A 23308-nucleotide genomic window follows, 5' to 3' on the forward strand; every position below is an offset into this window, starting at 1 on the left:
GATCTGCATACCTAATCTGGTATTAAGATAGATTTGCAGGAACCTCATTACAAATATGGGGATTTTGTGAGCTAGTGCTTTATCAGTGATGGATTCATTTAAAGAGAAAAAAAATCCAGTCCACCCTGTCAACACACTCAACCTACATTCCTCAGGGATTCTTTTCCTTGAGGTTTTGTTTTCAGTTCTTTAACACAGGGTCACTTAATTCAAGCTCAACATCTCAGTCACATTTTTCCTTTTCCCAGTCATGTTTTTCCTTTTCCCAGCAGCCCTCAGAGAGGATCTATCTGGTTGACCATATGCACACAGACTTGATCTATACTGTCACTAAGCTGGTTGCACACAAGCCATTCCCAAGCTGGAGGCCATAAACATTTAACAGGGTGCTGAGCCCAAATCGAGAAACCTCTCTTAATTAGTTTTAAAATGAAGTTTGATGAATTTATGAGTGAGACTACATGACATGATCTTTTATAGTGGGCAAATGGATTCCGTGGCTTACAAGCTGCTCTACCAGTACAATATTGTTTGCACTTACAGGAGAAAGAAAAAAATTGCACATCACCAAAATTCCCCCCTTTTTTTTTTCTTTTTTTTGCCATAAAACTGATGAAATCAAAAGGGAAGGCTGTGAAACGCATCTCCTTGTAATCATAAAATCTTACAAATAGTATATCAAAGAAGTAACTCATACAAGATCTGGTGGACAAAACAAACCTGAAGGAACAGTACTTTTCACATCCTGTTACCCAACATGAAAGGTTCTTTCAGAAGGTCATAACGCCCTGCCCTCCCTCAAAAGGCAGCGGTTGGCCTGGTGACAGGAGCTACTGTTAGGAAGTTAGATGGTCTGCCTTGGGCGCACTCTCTTCCTTGGAAAAAGGAACAATGGGGACTCGGAAAACTATACAGAACAGCTGGAATAGGTAGGAGACAGATAGGTTTTCCTCCTCAGCCTCCTCTATACATCAAAACATATATGTATGTATGCATGTATATATATGTATATCTGAGGGGTAGAGGGTTGTGTGTATATAAATAAGCTTTGCACGTAACAACTATTCCATATTTGCTAGGAGTTTCAGCCTTATTTTTATTTGAAGGTGATTAGGAGCTGAGAGTAGAAAAAAAAGTCAAGGATTTCCCAGAATGAAGGCATTTTTGCCTGCAGTTCAAGTATTACTGAATTCTACTTAAATTGAGAAATAGGTTCTGGAAACGTCTGGTTTATTTGTAGCCTCTAGAGGGCATGTTGTCCTTACACACGGTAAGGTTTATTCATATTTATTACGCTGCACCTGTTTCTGCAGGAAAAATAACTAAGAAATAAATTAACGGGTATTTTAAAGGAAATGAGCGGTTACTTCTGTTTTTATTCTTCTGATATAAAATCAGATGAGTTTAATCCAGGAAAAACGAGGTTAGCGTAAGGGGAAAATCAAGGTGATTAGAATTGCTAAGCAATCAAGTATCTCTTATTTTAAGAGGTCAGTTTAAACCCAGATCTAGCTATTATTTGTCATTATTGCTTTTTGTAACGTCTTTGACCTTTCTGTTATTCTTCTTCATTAGTTGATGTGAAGTCTTGGTGAGGATGTTCTTACTGTTTAGCATAGAATGTGTGAGGACCATGCATATGATCTATGGGAATGAAATTTACTTTAAAGCTTCTGTGAGTTTTGATTGAAAATGTTTATTGTACCTTGTATAGCACTCATCAGGAGTGTCTGGTCAATATATCTCCATGATACACAGCTTTTCATGATTAGGACAGCTATTTTTGAGAAAGCAATAAGTGTTAAGGCACCTTAATCTGTCCTTTTGGCAGGTAGATAGATATCAAAATATTCTTTGGGTAATCTGAACAATTGCCAGGGCTTTCCTCAATGGAATATACTTCTTCAGGTCTTCCTTATCTGGTCTAACAGTTTGGGCTTGCAGAAACATACTGTCATTTTTAAGTTAGTGGCAGAAATCTCTTTCCTTCCTGGGCTGGAATAGAAGTTGAGATAGAATATGTTTAGTTATAAAGTGTATCTTGCAGGAAAAGTATTTTTGGGGCCTTGTTCTATTGCCTTTCACAATAAAACTTGGTGCATTACATTATGTTAAGATAATAGGGCAATTTAAATTCATTCTGAGAGTTCTTCTATTTCACTCTGACCCCAGATATGTTCAGAATTATGACATTAATTTTTTCTTAATATGTTTTAATTACAGTCCATTAGATGACTAGGAAGATGAGGCCATCACTATAGCTTCTTATAGCTGAGAGTTACTGGAAAGAAAGAAAATGTGTACGAAACAAAAGTGACCACATGAGTCTTCTTAGGGTAATAGGTATAATGGAGGGTATTGCCTTTGTCTTGTCTGCCTGATGGTAGATGGAAGAAGAAAAATTTTCATTTGTAGTTTATGTTCTTGCATCAGTTTCTCTGTCTCCTACTTTTTGCTTTTTGTCTTGCAGTATCCTTGGTAATAGCACAAGATTACCTAATGACACTGAACCCCATATGCATATGTGACACCAAATACACCCAGCGTAGCTTGCTATATTCTTCCAGTTTCTGCTTTTTGCAGGGTGTGGATTAATCACTTTTTCTTTCAGAAGTGTAGCAGCCAAAGTTCCCTGATGAATTATTTTACATTGATCATTGTTAAACTATAGCTTCAGTTACTGCAAATATCAGTAAGGGATTGAAATGGACTGTAAATGGTATTCTATATCACTTGATTTATGATTTCAATCTATAATTCAGTATGTCTGGTAGTGTAAGTCACACTTGAAATAAAATTATTTTTTTCCCCTTTATTATGTTATGCTGCTTTTCATGTGAGAAAGATCAGGATTACTGTGTAGTGAATTTAATGAAATATTTAAGCATTTATTTTAAAAATTAAGGACAAACTTTCAATCTAGTTTGGGGGGACTTAAATATGTACAAATGAACCTGGATGAATCAGGGACCTAGTGTGATAGTAAAATGTTCCTTTGGGATTATGAAGGAATTTAATTTCCTGGGTGGTTGTGGTTTTTTGATTGTTTGTTTGTTTTCTTTAGCCCTTGTGTTCAATGCCAGAAAGTGCACAGCCCTTAAGAAAACTTAAGAACTACAATAGTGATGATAGCTATGATAGTGGTAGCAGCATGTCAGAATCAGGAGAAGACACTGAAAAGGAAGATCACAATGACAAAAAAGAAAAAAAAGTTTCATATGATCTTGAAGAAAATAAATACAAATCTTTGGAACGATCGGGTAAGTTAAATGATCACTTTTCCAAGTAAGTCTGGCATTCACGATGAATTATATAAAATGCTTCAGTATTTTAGGATGTATCAATATTTGTAACTCAGGGTTAAACACTGGTTTGCTTGTTTAAAATATTTTCTAAATCTATGAAAATTAATTTTAAAAACAGAAAAAAAAGAATATTTTTCTGCCAAGAAATCTAAAGAGGAAAATACACCTGAGCTACACTTGGAAATGGTGTGAATGTTCCTCTTTGCTCCTAGATTTTTTTTTTTTTTTGAGCACATTGTTATTTTTTTCCCTGTAAAAGGTAGCTGGAATATAGGAAGGATAAAGAAATGTATCTGGAGACATATAGAAAGTAATATATTCCAGATGAGATCCCTGCACAGAGGGGTTTTTTTTGTGATTGTTTTCTTGCTTGCTGCAGACCATTATGTGAGCGTGTTCTGTTGAACGTGATAGATATAGCATATTATTTTTTGTTTTAGTGGTGTATTGTCTGAAAGAATTTCATCATGTAATTGCACACATAATACGCTGTTTCTAAAATTCTATTTTTCATAGCAGCATCCTTTATTTAGCAGAAGACTGAATTGAAAAACTGTACAGCTATGCAGGAGCAGATGAGGGATTTGCAAATAAGGGATCCATCCACCAAATTTTCTCTCCTGCTTCCATATTCTTACAGTCAGGAAGCCACACATAGTAGACATATGCACTCTGTCATAAATCTGATGCATGTTATAGAGGACTGGAATCTACCTGATTAAAGCTGACTGTGAGGAAGAAATAAATGTTCCTATAGAGTATGTAAAGTCTGTATTATTAGAGGATCTGACGTGACTGACCGCTACCTATGTAGTTGTTAGTCAACTCACATTATAGTAGAACATATGTGCACACATGCTGGTTATATATGTTGCTAGTTACAAAGACTGAAAAGTGTGTGTAAAATAAGTAATTACATCATTCATTTAATTTGTCTGCAGGTAGAATGAACTGGAAACCTTTGACGAAAAATATAAAATCTCCATCATATTCACCCCCCACGTCATCCACCGGTCCAATAAGGCGTTCTGTAAGCTGCCCTCGTTCAATATCAATACTGACTATGCAGTCACAAGCAGCTGAGCAACGTCCCTTTTCAGCCAAAGCATCTCTGCAAATCCAGCGTGCATCCTCAGTGAATAGGTCTCATTCTTTAAATCGCAGCCCATCTTCAGCCAGAGTCTCTCAGACACCCAGCTTGGGAACTATGAACTCTTCAGGGGTGAGTTAACACAGCAGTTGCATTCAAAGTGCATTCCATTTCTCTAACATTCAATAAAAACATTACTAATTTCGACAATGCCAGAAAACCCAAGGTGCTATAGTCAATGCTCTTGTGATAGAAACTCAGGAATGTAAGATCTGTAGACCTGCATATGACTCACTGTGAGCACTAGCCCTGATGTTTCAGTGTTTCTGGTGCAGCAATACAGATGTCGTATTTTGTGAGAATGGAAGTCTTAGAGTTTTTGTGGCTGGGAAACCCCCTCTCCTAAATAGTTTTCTGAAGATAGAATTTTTACGTCTCCTAAAAAGTTTCTGTGATTTTTTTTGGGGACTGCTGGTTCTGAAATAAGGATGCACCTACCTTCAAAATCTTTACGGTAACAAATATACATCAATATTTCAAAACCAGTGTATACTCCAAGGGTAAATATGTTGTACCAATGAAATATTAGTAAGACTTCATATGGGTGTCCATTGTAGAAGAAGGTGTAGTTAATTTTCAACCTACTGTACTTAATTTGCATATACTATACCACTGCAGTAGAGGTCTACTTCCAAAGTGAACAATTTAAAGTTTATAAATAGTTTTTGTTGTCTTTAGGGTTTGCCACTGCAATAACTGTTTCAGAAGCCATCTTTTTTTTTTTAAAGTGAAGATAAAACTTCTTTCATTTTGAAGCCCGTCCCTGAGACAGACAAGCATTTAGACTCAGGTGGTCTAACGAAATAATTAATAGAATAAATAGATCAGATTAAACACTTTTAGCTGTTTAGAATTTGTGTGCCTAGTTGTAATTTTACAGTGTACTTCCGAACCATACACTTTTTCCTTTTGTGGCCAGACTGTCATCCTCTTTAGTATCTCCTTCACAACCCAGGCATTTCTTCTTTTGTGTTTGCATGGTGGACCACGCATCCGCTTATCCCTAGGCAGCATTTGCTGGGATCAGTCCCCAGCCTCATTCAGTATTGTACTGGCTGTTGTTTCCTGTTCCTTTCCATTCATGCTTTGGTGCCTGACCTGTGTATTTCATCACACAAATAATTTATCTGGAGATGGGGCAAAACAAATTGGCATTTTAACCCATATTTGCAGCCTTTCTCTATTGTGGCAAGCTTTGATTGTGAGAAATCCTTTTGTAATGCTAATTAACTTGCTTCACAGTATTTACTATCTCTAATCATCATTTTTATCCGGTAGAATGCTCATTGTCTGTTTTGCCTCTGAGGCTTTGTCTAAATGATGAAAAAGGATCCTTTTAAAATTGTGTGCTGACATCTTGTGAAATACTCCTTAACATGGTTTTCCATCTTTAAAGTCAGCTAATAGAATTGGAAAGACATTAAGATTGTGTCTTCACCACAACGTGTTAAAGGTATTTTTTATCACATTAGCTATCTCGAGTCTAAAAAGTACCCTTTTATCATCAAGATGTACTCTGAGAGTTTAATGAGACAGGGCTAATAACGATTTTTCTATTCACATTAACTCTATATCAAACACAAATTACTGAAAGATTAAAAACAGTCTCTTACCATCTGACATTAAAAATGGGCTACTCGCTTAAATTAACATTAGTAAGAAACTGTATGCTCTTTGTCGTTGAGAAAGCTCCACCACGGAAATGATCTTGATGTGCCAAACGATTATGTTGGGTGATAGAGCTTAGGTCGTGCTTCTTAAAATAATGTGAATAAAATTACTTACAGAATGGATAAGAACTACTCATAGTACAGCACTGTATTGTGAATGGAACTCTGTTCATAATTATTTTTGCAACTAAGAATAATATACTATATATTACTGCCAGAATAAAATTAAAATTGATAAACTGTAACTTACTAAAAAGAAACCATTTGTACGTGATAAAGTATTAGTTTATCTACCCTTTGGGCAAGAAAAGAGCAGCATATTGCCGTTTCTGGAGGCTGCTGAGATCCAAATGTACTAAAGGTATGGAAACAGTTGAGAATAAGCCATTTACAGCTGGGAATTACAGACACATTATTATAGCAGTTATAAACAGACGTGGATTTGGAAATATTTGCTATCTTATTTCAGCTACATTATTATATATCACACAGCAAAGTATTCTGTTATGCTTGAAAATATTTATCATTTAAGCAGAAATATCCTTAAGTAAGTGTTATGTTATCATTTGTTATCATATGTTATCATTTAAGCAGAAATATCCTTAAGTAAGTGTTGTAGTTCTTACAAAATACAAAGATTTAGAAATGCCTAAAAAATCTGCAATTTCCTCTTGAAAAAAAAGTAAAAGCCCACTTAATCTTGCAAATGCAAAAGTATGCAAAAATAAAGAAAGGGGATCAGAAATACTTCCAACTTGCATCTAAGATTTAAAGAAAACCCCTCCAAGAGGTGATGTTACGCAGACACTGTAGGGGTTCAAATTGGTGTTGGTATAAAAAGAACTGATATTTTAAGGAAAATCCTGGAGAATCGAAGACGCTGTCAGACCCCCCAACCAGAGTAGGAGCCAAGAGTCCTTACTTTTAATGCTTCCTGAATTCTTGGCACAATGACGTATAATTGGCGGTTTCTATTAAATTGTTGCAGTGCAGAACTGAAAGGAAGTTTTTTATGACTAATAATTTCTTTTCATTATGTTGAATTTAAATTCAAAGTCTGTTATCTAAATTTCAGATTTATATTTTAAATGGTGGGCACTGTAAATATATATTTGTTTATTCTCTTTCAAACAAATTGAACTGGTTTTGACTTTCTTGACAACTATAAGTAATGGTGATAAATTAGTGTTCGTGGCATATGTGTGTATATTAGTTATGTTTTAGATATTATTTCTGTCCACTTTAATAATACATTTTACATCACCCTATTTAGAATTTATTTTTATGAAGGAAACATCTTTGTAATGGGATCTAATGACATGTCTGAAATTTTTCTTCTGCTTCGTGTTTTTTTTTTAGAGCGAGTCTTTGCTGCAACAGAAAACAAAAGAGCAAGAAGTCGCTTTGACAAAAGAGACTCTTCTCATTATCAATGACTTGCGAATGAAGTTCCCAGGTAAAACAGATGAAGAATCAGAATTAATTATAGAAGATGTAAGTATCTATAGATAAGAAAGAAGAATTACAGGCTAGACACTGTGTAAGCCACTAAAAGGCAGGAAACTAGAAAGCTCAATTTATGATTCATAAGCTCCTGTGGCCTTAAAAGTTCCATTACTCAGGATAATTCAAAAGATTTCAAAAGCTTGGAGCTTTGCATGCTTTCTGACCTTAAAAGAGCAGCGCTGAAAACATTCCTATGTCTTTATAAAATATATGAGAAACAATCAGGAAGGTTAGGAAAATTCAGTTTTTCATTGTGGAGAAAGCTCAAACTTTTAAGTAAGCTAAGAAGAATGTTGCAATTCATTAACAGTTTATATTTCATCTGATATTGTTAGTACAGATCCTGACATGTTTAACTTGCTCTTGAATAGGCATACTAGAGAACTCAAACTGTTACGCTGCAAGGCAAACTGGAAGTTTGCTAGTCCTAAAGAACGCAGTCACTCTCTTTTTGGCTGCTCTGATTTGCCAGCTTACCCTTTCTTGCATCCAGCATTGTCCTGAGCCTCGTCATCTGGTATCAAAGATGTGAAACAATGCCCAATCTAAAGGGCAATTAAAAAGCAACACCCAATACTCAGATATGTAAGCAGAAAATCCATGGTATCTAAATTCCTTTTCAATATCTAGTGCAAAGAAACTAACATCAGCTTGGAAAAGAAAAAAAAATGAAGATAAAAGTTTTCTCAGTCTAATAGAGATATGGAGGGATGTAGTAATTTAAATTAACACCAGTATTCTGATGTAGTAAGCACAGTCCATGCTGTGTTAAAATTCATCTAATTCATTATCCGGTCAGAAATGTCCTTTGCTCTGTGAGCTTTCAGTATGTTGGTAATGTCTCTAGTAATCTGCGCAACTACATCACGGTGGAAGGGAATTCTCCTGTAAAGATGGTTGATTTGGGTGATTCTGGAAGATAGCATTGATAACTAGCATATTTAGCGTCTCATCTTAGGATCAGAAGTAAAATGCTTCATTAAATTTTCTCCTTCAGACATGTGAGAATGTATTTATGTACGTATGGGAGTGTGTGTGTATGTGCTCCATCTAGTGGTACTTTCTCATACAACGTTAGCAGGGTTATAAATGCACTTACTTATTGCAGAATTCTTTGGTAAATTCATCTGGCCTTAAAGCAGTTTCTGATGGGAAACAATATTTAATCATACAAGGATCAAGTAATGGTATATTAGTTGTCAGTGAGGCAGAACTTGTCGTAGGTCTGGAATAGAATAGAAAGATAAAATAACAAAATTAAAATAAAACTATGTTCACAGCTCGAGCTATTTTGGTAGCACTTAGACATTATAAAAGGAGAGTACTGCAGTTCATATGGGATCATTTATAGAAAGGATATTTTCAAGGCATTTCTAATGTCCTTTATGCAGCAACCCCCCTCACTGTTTATATAGATTAACAGCCTCGCAATATTGAACTTACTGCTGTATTCAAGGAATCCGAGCAGAGTCAGTCAAGACAAGTTTCCACCTGCTTTGTAGTGTACAACTGTCAGAATCAGGTGGAAAAGAGGGTAGGATTAAACTGAAAGCTTGCACATGTCTTTGCAAACATTCCCCCACGTAGATTTGCAAATATGTTCTTTTCACAGAGGTCTTTTAGATGCTCACACTTTTTAGCGTTAGGAATGCTCGGGAATGAAATGCCAGATTTCAGTTGGTTTTATGTGTATTTCTTTTGTCTTGTGTTTTGCAATGACTACAGATTATGGATAATTGGAAGTACCATAAGACAAAAGTGGCATCCTATTGGTTGGTAAAACTGGATTCTGTAAAGCAACGAAAAGTAAGTGACATTTAATTTTCTGGATGTCATCTGAAGTAGACACATAGCAGTGTTTCTAGTGGTGTTTAGCAGTAGCTGGGAGTGACTTGAGATGCTAAAATACTGTCTATTAATACTAACATAGATATGAATTAATTCCATTGCAAGAAATTATGTTGTTTAGACAAGCATAATTATCCTGGAATATACTTTCAGAAACAATTTCTTAAAAAATTAGTCTGCTGAAAGAAAAGCAAATGAATAAATGATTAGTGCTTACATACCTACTTTTTAGCAAACAGTCTCAGAAGTGTATTGATTCAGCAGATTTGATTGATAAGGGATAAACCAGTCAGCAGTTTCAGACCGGGCATATTAAAACTCCATTAGAGTTAGTGATATTGCACTTGGTTATTTGAGTCTTTGACCCACAGTGTTACAACAGATCATGTTGAATAAAAAATAACCTGCCGAGCAAAGATTATTGACATTGTTATAATGCTCAACTAACTGGTTTAGTCTTGCAAAGACTAATTATATTTGTTTATCATTCTGTCTTCACTCATCTGCTGTCTAGGAGCTACTGTTGTGCGTAGCATCTAAAGAGTTTTTAATCTGTTTAAAACCTGACCTACAGTAGTAGTATGTCAGTCATATCTGTATGTCATATGTCAATCAAAATCATCTTCCCAGTGTAATATTTATTTTCCTTAATGTAGCAGAAATAATATCTATTATTAATACTTTGGTGCCCCTAAAATGGTATTTTGGGTCTTTCTCTGCCTTAGTCACTGACACATTATGTGGATTAGCATATTGGTTCCAGGCATTTAATCTCTGTGTGTCTCAGTTTCACAATCTGTTTTTATAGACCATAAAAGAAAGTAACTTAATCAAAATGCTGCATACAGGATAAATATTGTAACAGGAAAAGGTTGGTAGATTGTTATAGGAGAATGGAAGAACGATTTCAGATCCTCATCTCAAATTACTTTTTATAAAATCAGCAGAATGATCCTCAGTCTTTCAAATTGTATTTTATCAAATATTGCATTAAATGCTTGTATTTTCATACTGGACAGAGAAAACATGTCCATTTAATGTGGTGTCGTATGATAGAAATATATTTGACTATTCAAGTGAAGTTCAGATATTAAATGGAATATGTGTCCACACAGCTTTCTAAAACTAAATTAGTCATGACGGACTGAAGAAGAACTTGGAAATGTAGGAGGCTCTAATTTAACCAAAATTCTTCTCAAACCATGTCAAATGGCAGCTCAGATCTATAATTTAGCAGAATTATTTCTTGTGCCATTGACAGGAATCAGTAGAACCACCAACTTCATTGGCTGAAATTGTGTCATTTTTTGTTTGGTATCTACAGCTGTTCTGCTGAATGGTCCTTCACTTAAAATGATCTCTTCTTTCTTTTTAATTACAGAAAAGAGTGCTGTAATCCCAATACACATGCACATAGGTCTTTTCTATTGTGCAGTTGTAGCCTTTTGTCGAAAACCAGAGAGAGTCTTCATGGGGGCTTGTACAAAATGGTGATATGGAGGAAGAGCTGCCAGGGAGGAGGGAAGGATAGATAGGTACCTACATACATAGATAGTTTGGGACTGTTGGAACTGGTGGGGAATGTGTTGCTAGAATTACATTCTTTAATCTATGATGCCACAAGTGTGGAAAGAAGACACTGGCTTGGGCCCATCGTTGCAACTGGGATACAAGGCTTTCACACAAGACTGGTTAAGGTGTCTCTTTCATCCCCTTCCCCATCAGACATTCCCCAAAACTATGGGAAGGCATTGCCAGAGCTCTTTGAGGGGCTGAGGCTGTTTACTATACATTAATTGCCCTTCCTAAGCTCCCTTTGGCCATCTGGTTTAATTTACCTGTGTTTGTCTGGTGAGTGGGGCTTTTTTTTGGTTTGTTTTGTTTTTAAACTTTCTTTTCAATCCTGTCAGGCTTTTCTCCTTTAAGCGTTATTTCAGAAAGCCTGCAATAAAGGGTGATTCTGTCCTTTATTTGACTGACAGCCATGTAAAACCAAGGGCACATGTACAAAGTCAGGATGATACAGGTTGATACGCCAGGTCGTTATTAGCAAAAACTGCACAATCAGAAATGTGGATTTCTTTGCTCTTCTTGTGAGGACATCTTTTACAACTTAGGAGACTTAGAATTCCTGAAGTACTAGTGGGCCCTTCATCTTTGCTTGCACTGGAAATGATTTGCCTTTTTTTTAAAAAAACTGCTTTTAACCTCCATCCCTTCAAGCAATCAGGTAGTTATTCTTAGAAGGGTAGTTTATAAAAACAGATTAACTTTGACAATGACATTGCAGCTGAGGACTGCCAAATGTGTAGGCTTTTGTTGATTTGAAAGAAGTATGTTTTATATTCCAATGAGGTGGGTAAAGGAGAAGTGAGCTCAAGGTGGAGAATATTTATGCAAGTAGGGAATCTGTCTCAAAGGTACCTTCTGCAACTTTGTGAAATACAAACCAGAAACTCAGTCCCCTTCACTATACTTACTGGGAAGTTCTAAAACATGAGAAGAAAATACCTGGGCAATGTACTAGATTTCACAATGTTAATCTCTGACAGGTATATTTTTTTAAGAATTATTCAGTATGATTTAGAAAAATTAAACTCCTGCCCACAGTCTTAGTGTCTAATGTTCCAATGTTACAGCAGAGGTACAGGAGGCATTTAGAAGCCAGTTGAGAGTAAACTGATGAAATCGATACATGCTAAAATGAAATTTAGTCTCCCAAGACTTTTAGGAAAAAGAGGCTTTTTAATGGGAAGAGTTGTGACTGCTTTGTGTTACATCACTTTACATAATTTCTTTAAAAGTGTTTTGATGGTTACCAGAGGGTCTGTACATCTTGTTTTGAATATGCTCTTTCATAACATCTTGTTCTGTTACACCTAGATAATTGGGTATGTTAAAGTAAATGATGTAAATTTAAGTAAACAGAAAGATGAAGGCAAACTAGGGAAATTAACTTAGAAAAACAGAGATGCAGGTTTCATGAAGTTCCAGCTCTTGTGCAATGCTCTTGTGCAATGCCCTGTCTCTTTTCTTAAATGGATGATTGAGGCCATGTTTGTAAATTAAGAGCAATTAACTGGGACGTTTTCCCCCTTGGCGTCTTCACAATATCAACACAGGAAAAACAGCAAGGCAGTTTTTTTCCAGAGTACCTGGCAGTCTGCAGCTTGCTCTAAGGTGCAAGGTTGAGTCCTTAGTTTTCTTCAAATTCACGTGCTAAAGTAAAAGAAAATGCTGCACATTGGCATCATAGTTCTTAGTACATGTCTTTTGGACTAGTGAGAGAATCTATATGGGGTGGAATTTTTCTCCTTTACACAGGCAGAAAAATCGCTATTAGTCAGTGTAACATTGCAAAGGAATGTATGGTCGATCATTTATGTAATTTAGGGACTTAATTGATCTGGATGGATGTATACCATCACAGCTACTGGGAATTTGTGTGGGAAAGCCTTAGTCAGGTGAGACACAAGGAAAAGGCATGCTTGAGAAGTAGGCTAACGCTGCTCAGGGAGTATCTGAAAATCTGGACCCATTCCACAAGCGTGGGGCGGTCTAAAACCTGGGTTTAGCTCCTGTAGTCACTAAAGCAGATCACCATCCTTGGGTTATAATTTACTACTCTTCTGATCTCACTCTTTGGGAGGAAGAGACCACAGGTGTGGTTTCCATGTGTTAAGACACCTGCAGTCATGACAATTCCCAAAAGAGAGGACAGCATTGTATTCACATCGGGTGCATATGTGCATGGAATTAGCACAAGACCTATGCATGCAGACTAATCCTAGGTCTTCAAAAAAGAGCTTAAATAGCACGTAAATGACATATTTCGTCAAGGCTGTCATTATTGGGTATCTATAGATTTTCTGCCCATTAAGCATTTCTCTTTACTACACAGCTCCATCGTGCTATTGCAAGCATTTTGTTTATTTATGCTTCATTATTTATGCTTCATTTCCTTCATCATGCCTAATCAGACTATTTACAAACAACAGTTTGTTATGCAGGACCAAAAAAAATCGAAGTTGTACACCATGCTTCCGTACCTTACTGTTTTACTAAATCCCCTTCAACTTTTAGAGTGAGTCAAATGTTTAACCGTGTGAATCAGTTTGTCATGCACATCCGAAGGTTTCCTGGGTGAGTACTGTACCTTCTAAATCTTAGAATTTGCAACATCTTATACCAAATAAGTGAATAACTCCCTTGGTTCACCACCCACTTGAGTCTGTTTTTTTGGAAGATGCTGTTATGTGAAAGAGAGAGTACAGGTGTCGCCTTTGAAGGAAATCACATTGACTTTTTTGTTAATAGGTTACATGCACCATAGACTTTTTTTTAGGCCAGATTTTACACTATTCAGGGTGCCTGCATGGGGCCTAAATGCTACTTTGGTCACAAAACTATTCCCCGTTGTACTGATAGTATCTAAATAGAAGCCAAGACATGCTGGAGCCTGTTTCCCTCCAGTGATTATGGAGGGAACCTAGAGGCCTGACTTAAGAGAACATACAGGTGTTTTAAAAGCAGGCAAGGTGAATCCTGCCTTGCATGTCCCAATTCAGTGGGGTGTGCAAAGGCCTATCAAAGGGGTCTCGTGAGTTGGACATGCGACTGCCCGTAAGTCTGTGTGTGCATTGGGTAGCTAAGACTTACTGGGTAAAACTCTCAGTGCTGTACTGAATGCAGCTTAGCGTTTTGTTCACCCCTATCTTCACACACTTGCATCTAAATGTAGTCTGTGTATAATAAATCCATTGCATTTCTATAAACGTTGCTATTTTAAATATCTTGCTGGTTATTTTCTTACTTGGTGATTTCACTACGCTGTTTCCCGTGTGATAGGTAAACTAAAATGGTTTGATCTAGGGTAACACTGTGATTCAACAGACATTAAACCGAAAGCAGCTTGTAGCTAAACTTGTAGATTTTCAGGACATTGTAGTTCTTTATAAAATAGATGATAGTTTAAAAGGGAGGGGGAAAAGTAGAGATAATTTTCAAGTATGTAATATTTGGGTTGTTAATTATGTTACTTCTAGTCTTCATGTCCATTTTGTTTCTTTTTAAACTCTTGTTGTCATTTAAATGAGCTAGCATTGAACAGACTGATAATAGTAGAAAAGAACTTTTCTGTAATAAAAATAAAATATTTTGATTTGGTTTTGCAAAATGTTATTGACAGAAAAAACATATCATAAAAGTTTGGTGATGAATGCACAGAAATGAAACATAGACATCTGTGGGAATTTATAGCTATGCAGTCATCTGCGTGTGTGTGTGCAGTGAATCAGTGAACAGTTGGGTTTAGGTTTTGCAATATGCCTTTGCTTTGATTTGCTTGGAATACTCTTTCCTAGGTTTTGGATATAGTCAAGACAAGTGTTCGTGCAGTTCTACAGCGTGTCTGGAAGGCTCCAGACATTGAAAACTTACATCTGTACCGTCTCTTTAACCGAGTATTTAATCGCTTGCTTTGGAGCCATGGTCAAGGTCTATGGAACTGTTTCTGTAATTCAGGGTAAGCCTATTTTTCTTATCTTAGTCTTCTTCCTCATAACGTCACAATTAGAATCAGCGCTGGCATGCGTTGTTTCTTATTTTCTTTCAAGAGAATGCTGTAATACACTGAACTTGTTTTAAAACCCTCTAAAGATAAAGTATAATTAGAAATGAAAGAATCCAGGCCAACCATTTCAGTAATGGAATCAGACATTTAGTAATGTATTTAAAAATATAATAATCTAAGGGAAAAAATCTGATTTTCAAAATATCTTAGCTTTAGGTCAACTCTTTCATTGGGTGGTGCGCAATTTGAAGCCAGACCACTCTGTGTCAAATGTGGACTTACTGTTAACAGAAATCATTGTCATATCTATTTTAGCTCAATACTTACAAGGGAGGAATTCAGTTACAAGTGCAACTGACATCTCATGCCAAATGCAATGTCAGTTCTGTGATTTACAAATAATGAGTTGGAATTTCTGTGCTCGTTTACATTCATTGTTTCCCACAATGGTGGGAATTTAAGTACATGCAGAATGGGCAATGTCCATATTGAGGTAAGCAGATGTTTTTGCTTTGGGTAGCAAATACAAGTTTTATATGGGAGGGAAAAAAGATCAGGACATATATTAAAAGTTAGATATCCTACACTTCAAAATCTACATTCCTGAAATCAAAGGCATTGATGTAAGGATAGGTTTGGAGGATCAGATCATGGGTATAAGATAATGTTCCCTGCCCCCACCCACCTAATTTCTTCATAAAGTAAGAATACAAATGTGTAAATATGAAATATATTGCATACAGAAAGACATTTTCTCTGTAAGTATATACAATGTATAAAGAATGGGAAGGGTTTTGATTAGCTCGCGTAAGGTGTTCAAAGAGATTTATTGAAAAGGCACTACAACAAACACACATAGTATGCTGATGGGTATTGTATGTACAAAGGAATCAGGTCAATATGTTCTTCACATACAGTCATCTGTCATACATACAGAATGTATGCAATGCACTTCTTAATTGTTTCCCAACAAAAGGGATAACAGGAAGAAGTGGCATCTGAGAGTATCCGAAAGGCCATAAGTTTTTTGGTCTTTCTTACCATTATCTTCTCGTTGATGGAGGCTTGTTGTTGTGCAAGCCGTTAGGAGTCTTCACATTTTTTTTCACTGAGACAGGCCACGGGAACACGCAGATGTCGGCCTTGAGATTTGCAAGAGGTAGGTTTTGGGAATGCAGCATACTCCAAAAGTTAAAGTAGGGTGAGAAGGGGTTTCTGTGTTTCCAATCTGAAACATTTTTTTTTGTATAATCCTCAGCAGCTGCAGGGTCCTTCTTCATGCCAGCAGAGGTGTGAAGTCTAGAGTCCAAGCTTGACTTTTGTTGCCATAAAGTATAATAATTACCTTCGCTTTTAATAAAGCTGTTATTACTTTGAATTTTACTTTTAGTGTGCAAATCTTCTAATATGTATGAGAATTTTAATTTTGGGTTGTGGTTTTTTTTTCTCTGCAAAGAAAGATTTTTGTTCAAAACCTTTGAACAACTCTGCTGCTCGCTTGGCTTGGGAGAAGAGTCTTTGAGCCAGCAGAAGAGTTCAATGAAGACAGGATTTCTCATCTTGCAGTAATTTCATTCATGCAGAACAAGACTCCGCTGACTCCAAAGTGGAGCAAAATTCTTTGACAAAGATCCAATTCCTTGTAAGAGGAGTTGCTGTGTAAAAGATTCTAAAAATACTGTAAAAGTAATATGCAAATATCCAGTATGTGTAGAGATCACTCTGCATGTAATATACTTAATACAGAATTCACAGAAGAAAACAGAAAGGCTGTTTGTACCTTCCCAGTATGTTGTTTATTCAGTTCCAAGCATCCTTCTTGCTGGGTGATACACAACAGACAACTCATGACAGCACCTCTGTAGCAGAGAGGCCAACTTCTCATCACTCTTCCTTGGAGTTCACTGTGCCATTTTAAAGAACAGATTGGAATAAACATAGGGCATGTGTAGAATTTGGGGAAACATGTTGGGAAGGGGTATTAATGTGCTAATTCAGAAACAACATGAGTATATGAAAAGATACTGACTATAGTACTTTGACTATTCTTAGGATACATATCTTGGGAGAAGAACAGAGCTAATAGTCTTAAGGTTTCCTCTTGCTGGTCAGATCTCTGCTAGGCATATGCTCTTTTAGCAAAAAGGATGACCAAACAAACAAAGAAAACCTCAGTGAAATAACTGCAATGTAGGTGGTTTCATAAAGCTACATTTGTTTTACTGTATAATAAACAATTAAAATGAATAAGAGAAAACTGGAGGAACTAGTTGACATCAGATGGTTATAAAAAGAATAGCACATAATTGACAATATTGCAATATCAAGCATAATACTCTTCTGGATGTGGTGAGGACTCCATGATTTCTTACTAATGTGTGGAAACTAAAGTTAGAGAATAACAAATCAAACTTCCTTAGGTAACAGTACTCCCATCCCTGCTGACTGCAGGATAATGGAGTATGAACTGAATCTGTGTAGCACGTGGAGGAGGTTGCACATTATATGAAAGCTCATTAAAATTGACATATATATTTCCAAATCTCAATCTTTGTTGTTAGGGTAACTGGATACCACTGTGTTCATAATCAGCCATAGTTATAGCAGGCCACATATTATTCTTCACTGATAAAATCCCTGGTAACTGTAGGAAAGCGATCACAGACCTCAAAGCCCAGAACTTAAGGAATTTATCGGGAGAGTTTATTCCACAAGATTTTGGAGATTTGTGGATTAAATTAGAATATAATTATGTGTAGTGCTGTGAATCTGTTGAACGAATGTAATACTTGGAACTTCATCTTTCTGCTTTCTACAAACCATCACATGACTTCATGAGGAAAGAATGAAGACAATAGATTAATTTCCATGTAAAAATACATGAGGGAAGTTCCCAGATGGGAAACAATATTGAGAAAAATATATTAAAGAAAATAGTAGCTCTTCAAGTAGCAGAATTATTCTGTTTATGAAAGGAAACAGTTTTGATGCCTTATAAAGAGTATTTCTTAAAAATGTCATTATATGGATAATAATGAGAAATGCGTGCATCACTTGAAAATTATGTGTGCAGTGAAAACTCCGTAGGACTGAACAGTTTCAGCTGGAACATATTATCCAGACTGAGGAGCCAGGCTGAAAAATCAGTTAGCTATACATAGAGCTTATCTTTTAGTCGTTAATGTTCATAATTCCACCCTAATACAGCGTAACTTTAAAAATCTCACTGGGCAGAAGTAAGCTTGCTGGTTCTTTGATGTTGTTTTAAGGACAAACTTCCTACACCAGGGATGTGAAATCTGCTGCTGATCTCGGTGGACAAGGCTAAATCATCCTGGATGTTATGTTGCAGCCAGATGCAGCAGATTTTCCTCACTCTAGGAAATGCTTCTTTCATAAACAAACAAAAAAACCTCAAGCTTACAAACCATCTGTGCTACTGGATAATGTTTTGACCAAAAAAAAAAAAATCTTCACAGGAACCATATTGCCTTTAGAACAGATGTAAACATCTGTAATCTAGTCAGAATTTTGCACAAAGAGAAGTGTTGAGGTGTGTGCAAAGAACTACTGTCATCTTCTATGGTAAACCGTACCCGGTTTACATTGGTATGGTAGGGTTTGGGTTTTTTGGGAAGAGAAATAGCTTTTTAGGAAAACAAAAGCACAATGGTCTGCATTTCAAAGAGGAATGCTTCTATAGATACACTTTGCAAGTTGCACTTAATTATAGAAGACCAACCCTATATGAGCAGATGGAATGATAAGTAGTATTTGAATGACTAAACTGAGAAACTCTCCTCATATGATTATTTGGATAAGGAAGCAGAGCACATACTAATCTCCTGTAAATTAATTTCATATTTGTTTCTTAGTATCATGTACTTAAATTAGAAAAAGAGTATTATTGTGCTGTGTAGACATTTAGAAATAATTTATTATTTTTATTAATTCCTTCAATATCACATCACATTTGCATTCAGGTAGTAGCCTGTTAAAAATAATAAGTGTTTTTTGTTATTCCTGTTGTGAGACGCATATACAATTATGTGACAGTAAATCTTTATGTGCTAAACCTAAGTAATGGCGCTATAAATGCTTTAGGGAACAAACAAAGAGAAAAACGGCTGTGGACATTTCACATATGAAGATAAACTTCTTCATTTGTGTTTTGGGCTCAGCATCTGCCAGCATTTGTGTTAAATAGTATAGACCTTCCCTGTAAACAGGCAAGGTCATGCTTTTTCTCTTGTTCCTCTATTGTTAAATCTGATATACAGCAGTAAAGCTCTCAGATTGCAATTTGTGACAGAAAACATGAAGTCGTGTCTTTTTCCTTAACAGGAGCTCCTGGGAAACCATATTCAGTAAAAGCACAGAGGTGGTGACTCCGGAGCAACTCCAGTGTTGCCAACGAATAGTACAGCTTTGTAAACATTGCCTGCTGGTGGTTTACAAATATTCATCGGATTCAAGAGGATCCCCAACTGGGATTAGCCCCCACTGGGATGACACAAGGTATACATTTTCAATATTCTCTTCCTAAATTGTAAGTGTAAAGGCTAATATTGGAACAGGTATCTGTCTGTGTTGCTGCCACTACACTTCTCACTAAGCCCAGTTCACTGTGTATTTAAAAAAAAAAAAAGGTAAACCACCCAACATTTCCCTTGATCCTGTTTCTATTGTTCTAATCCCTCTAGCTCACTCGCAAAGTGCTACTACAAGAAGACTAGATATCCACATTTTGTGCGCTTACTAAAGGCTTGGTTGCCTACTGCCCAAGTAGCTGCAGCAAAGGCTTTCCATCAAGTGAACTGAAAATTTCCTTTCTTCCCCTTCTCAGATCCCTCAAAGTCACTGATTCCAGATTTGCATTCCTAGAGGTATCCTAACATGTATGATACTTCTGGCCTCACATTCGCAGTGGGATGCTATAGGGGCTCAGCTCCAGCCGAGAGTCAGGTAAGTGCCATCTGATTTACTGTATTGCACAGTTTTGCAAAGTTGATTTCCAAAACCTACAGATTGAAAGTTTATTATTTCATCTTACAGAGCATAAATATATTTTCAAACCTTGCAAAACAGCATCATATAGTAAAAAAATTATTTGGCACTTACCCGATTCTCCATGGGCTGGTTTAGTTCTCCAAGTGGATACAATAGGGATTGTAACATTGTCAGTATAGGGATTACTGAAAATGTTCCAACTGTGGGAGTCAATGATCTGCAATTTAACAGTCGTAGGTGGAGAATTAAATGCAAGCTTTAAATTACTTAGGTTCCAAATTCTATCCATAATGGCAATTTGGATTACTATGTACATAAACTTACAAATGCTTGCTTTATATAAAACATCTTACAGTCATTATTTCATAGAAGGGCTTTATGAGTTAAATATTACGTGAAAAGCAAACTTGTGATATATTATCTGTTAAACCTATTTTATGACTTAATTGCTTACTTGCTATATCTCAGACAAGTTATTTGATACGCTGAACCCATTTGTTATTGTCATATGGATCTTAAGGCACTCTAAGATAATTTAAAACCAACCAGAAACTGAATTTGTTTGGTCACAGCAAAAGTAGAAGTATGTTAGCCACAAAACATATCATATTCAATATTAGCATCTACTGAGCTATACCAGGAGTATGGTAAAGTCATCTGGATTAGCTAAGACTAGAAAATCTTCAACCTTGAAGTTTTTATTGCTTTTACTGTTAATATTGCAGAAAATTTTTCATCATGACCAACCACAAACTATTTAAACTGATAGGATTACTCCAATGTACTGCAGCTAATGGGCTTGCATTTGGAAAGCGGTGAAGGGGATGGTCCAACAGAACTTTCTCATCTGCGGTTTCTGTGTTTCTTTGGATGCTGAATAGAAGTTTATTAATAAATTTCACAGTTACAGTTTTTATATTAATCTCCACAAATATTACATCTATACTGTGGATACAGCAATATGCTAGTTAACCATGGTATTCTGAATTTGTGAAATGAAAGATACGTATGGAAATAAATGCTTTTGCCCATTATGCCCCACAATTGTAAGGTAACAAACTATTTTTCTAGAAATGAGAGAACCACAATACTATTTCACATTTCATCTAGGATTCTGTTTTTAAATGATACAAGAATCTGAACTACTAATAATAGTAAAAACACACTACACACACTCTGTAAAAGTGTGTGAAGTGCACGAAGAGATCAGAGTATAATTTAATAAATGTACAAGAAGTCAATTTTTTCCAGACTACAAAATCTAATTTGAGGAACTTTTGTCTGAACACAAACCAATTTTTTGTTTTGTTTGTGTTTATGAAACAAATGTTTGTGAAACTAAAGCTTTCAAAGATTACAAATAAGTATCTCTTTAGCTGAGAAAATTTATTTGTACAGGGAGAGAGAAAAAGATAATGAAAACAGCCACAGAGGTCTTTTTTCGCTTTTCAAATTTGTTCTCAATCCCATCTCCTAACTGTAAATCCACTATATGTCATGAAGAGAATGAATAGGAGTGTTAATGTAAATGTGTATTAATGTAATTTTTTTTCCTCACAAAATTAAAAAGGTAAAGAAAACAATAGGGCACCTCAAAAGCTATACCAAAATATCTTTAAAATAATATTTAAAATCAAATTGTGTAAAAAGTCAGTCTTTTCATATTTTGACAAATTCACTTATGTTACAAAATTAAAAAAAAAAACTACTGCTAGGTCCTTACAGCTTGCTAAATGATCTTACCTATTACATGGTATATTCTCTGGGAAGCATTGGAGTTTTTAGTGTATTGTCAAGCAAAGGTAGGACTCAGTCTGGTGACACAGGGAACTGTCAAGCTCACCGCCAACCCATACCAAAACAGACTCTATTTTTTTTTGTAAATTTAAAAAAAAATATATTGGTGATAATATTTTTATAAGAGCAGCTTTTCTCAAAGCCTAAACAAACCAAATGTGTGCACTTCCTTAAGTAGATTGTCTCCCATTGGCAGTGTGGTGCTGTTTCTATCCATGTGATAAGTAGGATCAATCTATTAACTTATTCATTGTTAATCAGTATGCTTCACTAGAATGGTGCAAAAATTTTTAAGCAATAATTTATATAACGTGTTGTTTTAATCCATCCTAACATTGACATAATTCATTATGAAATTCTGATTTAGTGTGCATGTTATTTTTGCACTTACTGTGCTCATCTAATGACTTCTGCAATTAACTATTAGGAAATGATAACATGAGAAGATTTAAGAATGAATGTTACGCATATGATAAATTATTGTTTGTAGTATTACATAAAATACAGGCTATATAGCTGCCTGAATTTAAAAGGTAAATAGTCACTGATGTGACTTACTAGGTTGTAGCATCATTGTTTCTTGCTTTGCTAGAGTAGAAATGATAGCATGTCTATTTTTAGAAGATTAGAGCTGGAAACCAAAGCTGAAAATTTCTGGGTTTTCTCTAATCAACTTTTTTTGCAACTTAACTTTTTATAAGCTGGTTAATATCAGTTGCAGTTTTTACCCAGTTTACATTGAATAAGTAGTACTATAATAACAGAGAACAATGGGGGAAGTATTAATTTTTGGTAGTAGTGTTACACAGGATGCCATTGTTTTATTTATCCACCTCCTTTAAACATAAAGGACTGGAAAGATGTTTGATCCTCATACAACATCTTGAAATTTTGCTAAGAGTTTCTCTTGAGTTTCGATCTGTTTCCTGAGTTAGCTAGTGCCTAATGCCCTGTATGTTCTATAAATAATATTTATTGTACATAATTTCTTGCATACCACGATTTTAAGGTATGGCACGTGAACAACTAATTCTTTTGCTCTTGAATGTCACTTTGCCTGTAAACTCTGCTATATTTTTCATATCCTTTCTAGGTATTTATTGCCAGGACCTTCACTGTTCATCATGAAATCATCCTCGTCCAACCTTAGCTGCAGTTCGTCTGGAATGCCTCGCCCTAACATTTTGTTCACACACAGATACAGTCACTTGTGAAGCAAAAGGAAAGTTGCTGTTCTTTGTAAATAATGGCACTCCATTTTTTTTTCCCAATTAAAATTTGTGATGGAGCTAAATATAAGCACTGTTATATATTTACTACCATATTATGATAACATTTAGCCGAAAACCTACTGTAAAAGCATAGCTTTTCTGGAAACGTAACAAACCTTATTAAGTTGTTTACACACACATGTGAATGTGTAGATCTTGCTAGGTTTATAAGTAATTCC

The 23308-nt window shown here is 35.7% G+C and overlaps 1 protein-coding gene across 1 annotated transcript in view; it reads left to right on the forward strand.

Moving 5' to 3' along the window:
- The window catches only part of TTLL7 (tubulin tyrosine ligase like 7), a 54141-nt gene extending 31069 nt beyond the window's left edge, over positions 1-23072 (forward strand). Inside the window, exons 14-20 of the mRNA XM_009635095.2 lie at positions 3065-3255; positions 4308-4527; positions 7485-7619; positions 9357-9437; positions 14843-15003; positions 19396-19569; positions 22952-23072. Coding sequence (XP_009633390.1) covers positions 3065-3255; positions 4308-4527; positions 7485-7619; positions 9357-9437; positions 14843-15003; positions 19396-19569; positions 22952-23072 — 1083 coding nt within the window. The remainder of the gene's footprint in view (positions 1-3064; positions 3256-4307; positions 4528-7484; positions 7620-9356; positions 9438-14842; positions 15004-19395; positions 19570-22951) is intronic.
- The last annotated feature ends 236 nt before the right edge of the window (positions 23073-23308 follow it).

This window comes from Egretta garzetta, unplaced genomic scaffold (assembly GCF_000687185.1).
Source record: "Egretta garzetta isolate BGI_Z169 unplaced genomic scaffold, ASM68718v1 scaffold43, whole genome shotgun sequence".
Classification (NCBI taxonomy): Eukaryota; Metazoa; Chordata; class Aves; order Pelecaniformes; family Ardeidae; genus Egretta; species Egretta garzetta.